Source organism: Anthonomus grandis, chromosome 2, assembly GCF_022605725.1.
Source record: "Anthonomus grandis grandis chromosome 2, icAntGran1.3, whole genome shotgun sequence".
Classification (NCBI taxonomy): Eukaryota; Metazoa; Arthropoda; class Insecta; order Coleoptera; family Curculionidae; genus Anthonomus; species Anthonomus grandis.
This window is the reverse complement of record NC_065547.1, coordinates 10,186,353-10,196,757: the sequence shown is the minus strand read 5'-3', so window position 1 is coordinate 10,196,757 and position 10,405 is coordinate 10,186,353. Positions and strand designations below refer to the sequence as shown.

Below are 10,405 nucleotides of genomic sequence, written 5' to 3'. Positions count from 1 at the left end.
CTAGATCATCTAAAAATTATGATTTTCTAGCATAGTTTGCATCTCTGTGTAAATTGCACATAATTTTAAGTTCCTTAGATTATTGAAAGCCTAGAATAAGCCTAGCTGCAAACCATAGGCGAGATGTTTGAGTTCATCATCTCTCAGACAGTGATTTTCCATTTTTTCATACTATACAGTGTGGCTCGAATTGGGAGTACATGTATGGGTATCTTGGAAACTATAAGAGATAGAAAATTGGTTAAATGGGGAAAGTTGTAGGGAATTTAGTTACAAATTTAGTGCCGCTTTCAGAACGATTTTATCTTTTTCCGATTTTGAAAGATTTTGAAAAACTCAAAAAGTTGACATAAAAATTAAATATTTTCATAAAGTGTTTTACATCAATTTAAAGGGAAAAAAAGAAATTTTTAATTTAGCAAAAAACAAAATGGCCGCCATAAGAAAAAAAAAAGTTGAGGATGAAATCTCAGAACCGAAACGTCGAAAACGTAAACTGAATTTAGGTATGCGTTGTCCTTAAAAAGTTGTCCTAATAATGTTTTTACAGATTTTAACAATAATTTTAAATAAAAAAAATACAGCCCTTTTTCAAAAATGCAACTTTTTGATCTTTTTTAAATATTTCAAAATCGGAAAAAGATAAAATAATTCTAAAAGCGGCACTAAATGGGTAACTAAATACCCTACAACTTTCTGCTTTTAAGCAATTTTACATCTCTTATAGTATCCAAGATACCCATGCATGTACACGCAATTTGGGCCACACTGTATTTATATTTTTCTTAATCCACTGAATATTTTTTGGAGACTAATCAACAAACTTTTGAGTATAAAAAGGGTAGTTGAGTATATAATACAAAAAGTAAATGAAAAAAAAAGCAACTTGGCAACGTTAAACACCTCATATGTTTACAATGCAAGTATACAATGTTGACACTTTGTGTTTTTTTCTAGATATTTTTGCATGTGTGTGAAGCTAGCGGCCGATTGATACCCAGCTGCGAAATCAAGAACGCATCATAGGTCGTTTGCCAGCAACCTATTTATAGTCCGCGCCCGCTGTTATTTAATCGATATAATGCCCGTATCTCCTGGACTTCCCAAAGAATTTTAATAGTTTGTTGTCTAGATATTAACAATGAATAACTAAATCGATTGATAGTAGTCGCAAACGTCTCTCTAACAATCCGAAGAATTTTCACAGTCTCCAATATTGCAAACCCTTTCGCTTCGAAAATTGTTCTATGCTTGCTCAGTGCTATGGATTTGTGTGCTCTAGGCCTTACTATTCCTGCCCCGACTCCGTGATTACCCCTGATTATTACGGAGATATCATCCGCATAACCGATAGTCTTCTACATTCTCTGATTGAGGAACCTGATCAAGTCAACAGACCATATAGAGAGGACATAGTAGCTCTAAGATCCGTGGATCTAAGTGAGGCCCTCATCGACCTTTGGTTCAGCATGCACCATGACCATTTTACTATAGTTGGATCAGCTCCTCTATAGAGGTTGCTATTTCCATTGCAAGTCCGCGCTATTGAAGGCGCCCTTAATATCCATAAATATACAGGGTGTCCGGAAAAGATAGGCCAATCCGCCGGCCACATATAGGGTGGACCAAAATAATGCGACTTTGGTTATGCCATTTTTTAATTGGGCGCTCGGCATTCAATATACAGGGCGTCAAAATAAGAAATATAGCATCGTTTAAATAAGTCGAGTGTTTCATAATATATTAAATTAAAATTTAGTATGAGGGGGTCTTTTGGAATGAGAAATTGAAATCCGTTCACGGATTTGCTATACCTTGCAGAGAGCGGCATCTGCGGTAAACAGGGTGATTCAAAAGTAAGCGCCATCCTTTCAGGGGCGTAATCCTTGTATTAAAATAAGGCAAAAAGTTCATGTTAATATGGGTCCGAAATTGCTTCCTAAGGGAGCTACGCCCCTTTGAATAGGACCTCTTGAAGACAATTTTTTCTCTATAACTTTAAAGCCCTTTAGAATTAAATTTTGAAAATTGGTGTACTGCATAAACATTTCGTTGTGAATAAGATTCTAAATTCAAATTTTTTAAATTTTATTCAGGTGCATCACATGCGAGGGTTGGTAAGGGTAAAAACATCCCTTTTTCTTTTACTCTTTAGGTTATTGTAATTTTGTTTGAAAATTATAAAATTTTAGAGCCTTATACGTAAAAAAGGTACTCTTAGTTCAATTCGATAGAGCGTACCATTTACGAGAAAAGCGACTTTAAAAATGTTCTGATTGCATATGTTTATTGATGAAAATTAATTCGCATTACGATCGACAAAAAAGACACTTTTTACTCACATTTTATTTAACAATTTATAGAAAGTGTTCAAAATTATTACCATTCGCGTCACGGCAAGTTTTTTTTTTTTATTAGATTATGGTGCACACGTGGTAGAATTCTTGGATTGTTTTTAATTGTCTGAAATCCTTCCTCTATTCTTTGCCTGAGAACATCAATATTGGGTATAGGACGGGAAAGAACTAGTTGTTTTAGGTGTCTCCATAAATAAAAATCAAGGGGGTTTAGGTCAGGAGACCGTGGTGGCCATGGCACTGGACCCCCACGACCTATCCAGCGGTTTTGATAGGCATTATTATCGTGCATAAACCACATTTGTGCTCGTAATTGAAGTGGTAGATTTTCTAATATTTGTGGTAATTCATTCTGTAAAAAAATTGTGTAAATTTGTCCCTTAAGTCGTTGCGGCATAAATACAGGTCCTTTTAAATGCCCATCGATTATTCCCGCCCACACATTTAAACTAAACTGCTGCTGATGTGTCTTCTGTACCGTAGCATGGGGATTCTCATCCGTCCATAGGTGGTTGTTGTGGAAATTGAAAATTCCGTTTCTTGTGAAGCCGGCCTCGTCAGTAAATAAAATTTTCTTCTCAAAATTTTCAAAAGAAACGCGGTTTTCTTCTAGCCAATTACAGAAGTGTACACGAGGAAGGAAATCTCGCTCTTCCAAAGCCTGAACCCGTTGAATATGATAAGGGTAGAGTAACATATCGTGCAAAATTCTTCATACGGTTGACTGAGAGGACCCTTCTTGATTTGCGATGATGCGAGTGCTCAAAGATGGATCTTCTTCAATACGATCTAGCACGCGTTCTTCTAATGCTAGGGTTCTGGCATTTCTTAGTCGCCCAACAACTTCCTGTCTTTGAAATATTCCTTAAGCAAAATTTAAGTAGATATTATGCGATATTACTCACATTTTTGAATTTACCTGTTTCCCTTAAATTACGATCTACTCTTGCGAAAACCGTACGGTGTGGCACTCGTCGATTAGGAAATGCCTCATGATACAATCGTTTTGCTTCAACACAATTACCAAATGCTCTTCCAAACATAATGTGAATATCAGCTTGTTCTTGATACGTAAAATCCGTGTTTGCTTTTTAAACTTAGAAACACAAAGTACCAAACTCAACAAAGGCAATGCCCTTCTTATTAATAATAAATAGTAATTTGTAAAACACTCTATGAAACTAATTTTACTTTGACAAAGTAAATTGTATTTTACAATGACATTTATCAGTCATTTAAATGCCAAAAACCGAAAAACAACCGCCAACTTCGTTTTAAATGCGTATCCAGTAATTTTATTATGTATTAAACATACGCAATCAGAAAATTTTCAAAGTCGATTTTCTCGTAAATGGTACGCTCTATCGAATTCAACTAAGAGTACCTTTTTTACGTATAAGACTCTAAAATTTTATAATTTTCAAACAAAATCACAATAACCTAAAGAGTAAAAGAAAAGGGGATGTTTTAGCCTTACCAATTTGAATTTAGAATCTTATTCACAACGAAATGTTTATGCAGTACACCGTTTTTCAAAATTTAATTCTAAAGGGTTTTAAAGTTATAGAGAAAAAATTGTCTTCAAGGGGTCCTATTCAAAGGGGCGTAGCTCCCTTAGGAAGCAATTTCGAACCCATATGAATATGAACTTTTTGCTTTATTTTCATACAAGGATTACGCCCCTAAAAGGATGCCGCTTACTTTTGAATCACCCTGTATTGCATGTGTTAAAAATACCAAAACTTTTTTGCTTCCCTGTATAATAAAGTTTTAGTAAAAAATTCCAATTATCCAATCTTTTCTTGTAAAAAAAGTATTCTTAGTAAATGTCGGCCTGAGAATCCGTTTATTAGATATCTGAATTTTAAAATCTAGATACTTCTTTCCAAACAAATTGGCTGACCTCGGGATCCAGAAACTTTTTACGTACTATCAAAGTAACAAATTTAAACGCTTCTGACGCTCTTTACAAGCTTCTCAAATACTCCTAAATTAAGTCTACGTTTTTTAATTACATATTTGTGTTTGGCGTGTTTTCTTACAACTTATAAAACCATAATGGCTCATAGACTAAGAAATGAATGACCCTTTTCTGAAATGGCGGATATTTTTTTGATGTTTGGCAAGTTTTAAATATTATTGTATACGGTAAATACCTGACTCCAATGCTAGTTTAGCCGCTAGACGCTATACCCAGACATTCCCAAACTGATTTCATCCCAAAAGAAAATATTTTTTAAATTTGATTAACTGCCTAAGGGAGACTGGAAGTTTCATCGAAAGACAGAAGGCTTATTGCGGCAGACCTCGTGCGGTGCAATTAAGGCAAGAGTAACAAATTTTAAGAATTGTCGAAAAATCACCAAACATTAGTACTAGGGTTTTGGCTGAACGGGTGAGAATTGAGAAAACCGAGACACATAATATTTTACGGAGTTCAACAACTTTACCCATTTCATCTTCACCTGAATACCCGAGGCAAGACTTGCTTTTTGTACATGGTTATGTGAAATGAATAATAGAAATGTGGATTTTATAAGGGCGATTCTGTTTACTGACGAAGCAACGTTCACGAGACAAATATCCATAACGCACACATATTGACTGAAGAGAATCCTAGGGCCATAGTTGAGACACATCATCAAGTGGGCAGGTGTCCTGGATAACTTTCTTTTAGGACCTGTCATTTTACCAGGTAATTTGACGGTGATTAATTTCTGTTGTTTCTACAAGAAATACTGCCCGATTTGCATGATTTGCCTCTAAATTTGAAACAAAATCTTTCGTTTCAACTCGATGGTGCTCTGGCTCATTTTGCTATAAATGTTAGGAACTATTTAATCAAGTATTTTCTAATCGCTGGATTGGTAGGGGTCGAGATGCTCTTGTTCCGTGGCCACCCCGTTTGCCCGACCTTACACCTTTGGATTTTTCAGTCGGGGGATGTATGAAAGACTTTGTGTATATGGTTCCGATTTTAAACGAGGATCATTTAAGGGAAAGAATCATTGCAGCTGGTGAGTATTTCAGGTTGAAACCAAATATTTTTCAAAGCCTTAGATTTTCATTAATAAACAGGGCTCGTATGTGTATACAAACAAATGGAGGTCACGTAGACAAATAATTTAGGGTGGTTATTCTATGATTTTTATCAAAATAAGTAATTTAGCATTAATTTAGAAAAAATTATTTATGTTTATTTTGTAAACTTGTTAAAATGTATCTATAAGATACATTTTATAGATCTTAATAATCTGATAATCTTATAGATTTTAAAATTAAGATATCTATAAAGAATACATTTTTTACAAGAAAAGATTGGACAATTAGAATTTTTTACTAGAACTTTATTATACAGAGGTATAGTGGTACAAAGTTTTGGCATTTTTGACACATGCAATATATCGCAAGTGGCGCCCTCTGCGAGGTATGGCAAATCCGTGAACGATTTAAATTTCTCGTTTCAAAAAAACCCCTCACACCAAATTTTAATTTAATATCTTACCCAACTAGCATTTATAGTGGGCAGGAACAATATTGCCACTCTAAAAGAAACTATAGAGGGGACGACGACCTTAGGCGGCCACATCCCATATTTGTAAGATGCTACGAGGCTGCGACTAAAATGGGGAATGATTTTGGGTAGCTGGGTAGTGTTTTGGGTAGTTTTTGCCACTAAGGCATTTACTCTGTTGTGCTACTATAAAGTAGATAATTTCGTCCCAGATACGTAGATGCCACGAGGCTGCCTAGTTAGTGCGTGGTCACAAGTTCGTGGCAAACTAATGCTTTTTCGAACGTCTTCACCAGCGCCACTTTTATGAAATTGTAAGTATGTTTTAAAATGGCATGATGACAAACGAATCATAAACAGCCATTTTACTTATTATATTATGATTTTTCATAATATTGATTTGAGTTTTTCTTAGGAATATGAAAGTAAATTTATCGACGCAATTGAGTTTACTGGTTAAAACTATAGGTTTATATTAAAGTAATTTAAAGCGCCGCACCAACTATCTGAATTAACCTTTTTATTTATGTTAAAAAATTATATAATATTACGAAATTTTTTCAAATTTTTTTAATCATTGCTTGGTATCTTGCAAAAGTATTTTATGGTCAAAAATGGTTAACATATATAAGGTTTTAATGCATATTTTGAGAAAAAATGCATAATTTTTTATTTAATCTTGGAGACTACCTCTTAAGCTTTCAAAAAATATGGCCGATACCATTAAAATTACTAAAAAGTTCCATACGCTACTATAAAGTGGTAAAAATTATGAATAATTAGGCCGAAACTACCCATTTGAAACCTTAAAGTATATAATTCAATAAAGTAACAATCGTAACTACCCAGAAGTGACTATATCAAAACAGGAACTCTTTTGGAACTCTTTTTAGTGACCATAAAGTAACACTCTTCTATAAAGTTCCCCGTGCAACCAAAACGCCACCTTTCAGAAGCGCTCGCCTCGATATCGTGGAGACGCGCCGCGCCGCGTAATACCTTGGCCACTATAACATCCTTATTATATATTATGCACCTAGCTACCCAGCTAGTTTTCATTGTTTATTTAAAATGTTTTAAATGTTCTTTGTGATTTTTTTTAATTGATTTATATGCCAAAGAGCAAGAATTTATTTAATTTTTTTAAGAATAATTATTGTTTTAGTTCCTGTTTAGTGTTAAGTGTTTATTTAGGGTAATCATAATAATAAATAAATATATATTTTTATGTACCCAAAAACAGAGTTTTCATTAGTTGTTAAAGTATGAAGCAAAGCTTGTCTTTCCATTCGATTGCAAATAATTTACATTTTATTTGGTCTAAATGGTATGATTTAGGCAAACTAAAATCGTTTTTACTTTTATGCTTACATTCATAAATATTTATGTTAGACGATTATTTATGGCAAAATAAAAAAATCTGCATAATTTTTTGTACCAGCACCGTAAACGGAGTATCCTTCTTTATCTTGCATTTCATACATTAACTCAATAATAATATTATCACTCGTCATAAACCATTTATTTTTAATATTATTAGATAACAATATTTTCTGATACATAAATGGTTTTGTATAACCTGTATCTCTGGTTTTTTCTTTAAAATTTCATTTGTCGCATAAGGAGTTACTAAACCAGGAAAAGCATCTATTTTTAAGCTTTGCATTTCTGTCAGCCGTTTGGCAATTTGTGCTAATGGCCTTTTACCAGTACGAACTAATGATTTTAAACTAAATAAAAAATTTTCAAAAGGATATGCACTTATATCAGTTAGAGAACCAAACTTTTTAACGTCATTCACAACATGGCACAGATTGTGCACGTTGCTCCCAATAGCATCCTTGCCATATAAATTACTAAATCTTGTAGAAAAACTGAAATAACAACTTCTCAGCTACATTAATGTGTTTTAAATAAGCTGAGTAACTCAAACTAGTAGTAGCACAAAATAAATAAATATAATTTTGATATACTGGACCAGCTAAAATATCTTTAAGGAGTACTGGTCCCAAGTAAAGTAAAAACGTCCGATATTCAGATCCTTTCCAAAATTTTAAATTCTTTAGTGGTCTTATTGCTCTGTGAAGTTCAGTTGGCCTTCTGATGTTACATGATATTAACATTTCTGAGAGATATTCAATATCTCTCCCAGAGAATTTGGTTTTAAAATTGTAATTACCATAAACCCATCCATTAAGGCACTTCTTCATAATACCTAAAAAAATTAAAGATTTTTAAAGAAAAAATTAAAAAATTAAGAGATTATTAAATATTATGTACATATTACCTAAGTCAAATAAATGTAGTGAATCAAATAAAATATTCTTGAAATATTCTTGAATAGGGGGTTTCGTTGGTCCACAATAAATAGCAATAGCCATTGGCTTTAATTTAGGGTATTCATGTTCTTTGAGTAATATTGGCCAATATTGTAAAGGAGAACTATTAAACGGAGGCAGTCCATCAATATTAAAAATAAGAGAAATAGAAGAAATATCTTTATCCTTATTTAACTCGGTTAAAAATGATTGCTGATATAAGTTGTTTTGGATCCCATTATACCAGAAATGACCATCTCCCATTGGTACTATGGAACAGGAGCTTGGTGTTCCAATTAAAGTTCTACTGTCTCTAGGTAGTTCTTCAAGCTTAAGTTCATTTTTTAATAAAATTAACAAATCCGTTAAGGCTACGTGGGGAATTGAGTATTTTAAAGCCCATTGAATTAATTCTGATTTAATGTTACTTCCAGGTTTTAAATTAATTTGATCTTCACAGGTAGAGTCACCTGAAGGAAATTCTAAAATTTCATCAACGGGATTATGTTGATCTAACAGCATTACAGGATCATGCAAAAATTGATTTTCGGGTTCTTGAAATTCGCTTTCTGGCATATTCCGTTTTTGTTTAGCTCTCCGGTAAAAGGTACTGGAAAAAGGTAAAAGGTACTCTAAACTTTTTTTTATTTACCTTTGGCATTTTACTGTACTCTAAAATAATAAAATTTTATAACAAGTGTAACACTATTAGAAAATTTTGATATTTTTGTGGTTCTGATCTATTATTTTGCTCTTTTAGTGGGGTGTATTAAGTAACGGCCACTTTAAAGTACCGATTTTTAATCCCGGCGACTTTTTAGTGGCAAGGCGTATGGGGCAGCCACTTCATAGTATCCTACCATAGTGACAATAACTATCTTGGAACTATATGTGCGACTATGTTTTTAAAGATCCTAATTGTCGTAGCCGGAACCACCCTGGAATTTAAATTGCTACCACAAAGTAACAAAAACTATTTCGAGGCATTACAGTAACATTCATAAGTAACTGCTACCATAAAAAGTGACTATAAAGTTTCTGGTCTTTTATCGTGGCATTTGTAAAGATTCGGGTAGTTCCAAGATACTACTTGAAAGTGAACCGTTGCCACTTAATATATGGGTGCTTATCTTCCACAAATATTGGTGGCAGGAACCAGACAGCGACTTCTAAATTATACTTTAAAGTAACTATGTTCTATAAAGTAACATTTTAAGTAGCAAAGTGGATTCAGGAACTATATTTTAGTAGCGAATACTTTTTAACAAGAATCAGGGACTATTATTGCTAGTTGGGTATTAAACACTCGACTTATTAAAAAACACGATTTTATATTTCTCATTTTGACGCCCTGTATATTGAATACCGAGCGCCCACTTAAAAAATGGCATAACGAAAGTCACATTATTTTGGTCTACCCTATATATGGCCGACGGATTGGCCTCCTTTTTCCGGACACCCTGTATACAGGGCTATTTCCTTCGATTCGAAGGTCTTGTCGATATCCCGAACTATTTTGTGCAATCTGCTATCAGAAGGACAGATCAATTATATGACTTGTCATGACTCACATAGGTGAGTCCATGCAATGGTCTCATGGAGAGTACCTCCATCCTGAAAGAGGATAGACTAATTGGCCTGTAGGAGTTGGGAGAATCCGGGGATCTGATTTCACACTTGAGTATGAACATGTCCCCTACCGCCCTCTAAATCCTTGGGACATATCCCAATGTTCGGCTTGATCGGAAGATGTTGATGATCTTCGAAGTTGTTGTCACCTGTCGAACCTGTTTTCAAACATTTCTTCTTAACAACAGTGCCGAAAGAATTCCATTCAAATAATAAATAAATAAATAAATAGAATATTACATAAAAGGTAACATTCACATAATGGGTTCTTCCATGCTACCTGAAAAATACAGTATTAGTGGGGAGTTTCAATACAATACTATTTTATACTAAACTCGTTTTTTTAAATTACTTAACATTATAATAAAAGTATATGCGAATCTAACAGAAAAGCCTTGTATTTCTTCTTGAAAGTGAAAAGTGAGCATAATCTTATTGAGTTGTATACTTCAGAATTTAACAAAAATACACCCTGATAGGCAAATGAGTTTCTAAAACTTTCAGTTCTATGCACTGGTATTTAAAATCTTAAAAAGTTTCTTAGCCGGTGACTATGTAAATCTTATCTTGCTGTGAAATAATCTGAA

General features: G+C 33.6%; 1 protein-coding gene across 1 annotated transcript; it reads right to left on the bottom strand.

Moving 5' to 3' along the window:
* Positions 1 to 7,467: 7,467 nt before the first annotated feature.
* On the bottom strand, positions 7,468 to 9,236 carry LOC126750340 (uncharacterized). Its single transcript, XM_050459915.1, has 2 exons — positions 8,159 to 9,236; positions 7,468 to 8,086 (listed from the first exon to the last, which is right to left on the bottom strand). The coding sequence occupies exons 1-2, from the start codon at positions 8,763 to 8,765 to the stop codon at positions 7,728 to 7,730; spliced, it is 966 nt and encodes a 321-aa protein (XP_050315872.1). The 5' UTR covers positions 8,766 to 9,236; the 3' UTR covers positions 7,468 to 7,727.
* Positions 9,237 to 10,405: the final 1,169 nt, after the last annotated feature.

Bases quoted from the DNA above. Each gene is read 5' to 3' on its own strand.
- LOC126750340 (XM_050459915.1), bottom strand. From the start codon at position 8,765: ATGCCAGAAAGCGAATTTCAAGAACCCGAAAATCAATTTTTGCATGAT. The intron at 8,087-8,158 runs GTAATATGTACA...TAATTTTTTTAG, and splicing joins ACTACATTTATTTGACTTAG to GTATTATGAAGAAGTGCCTT.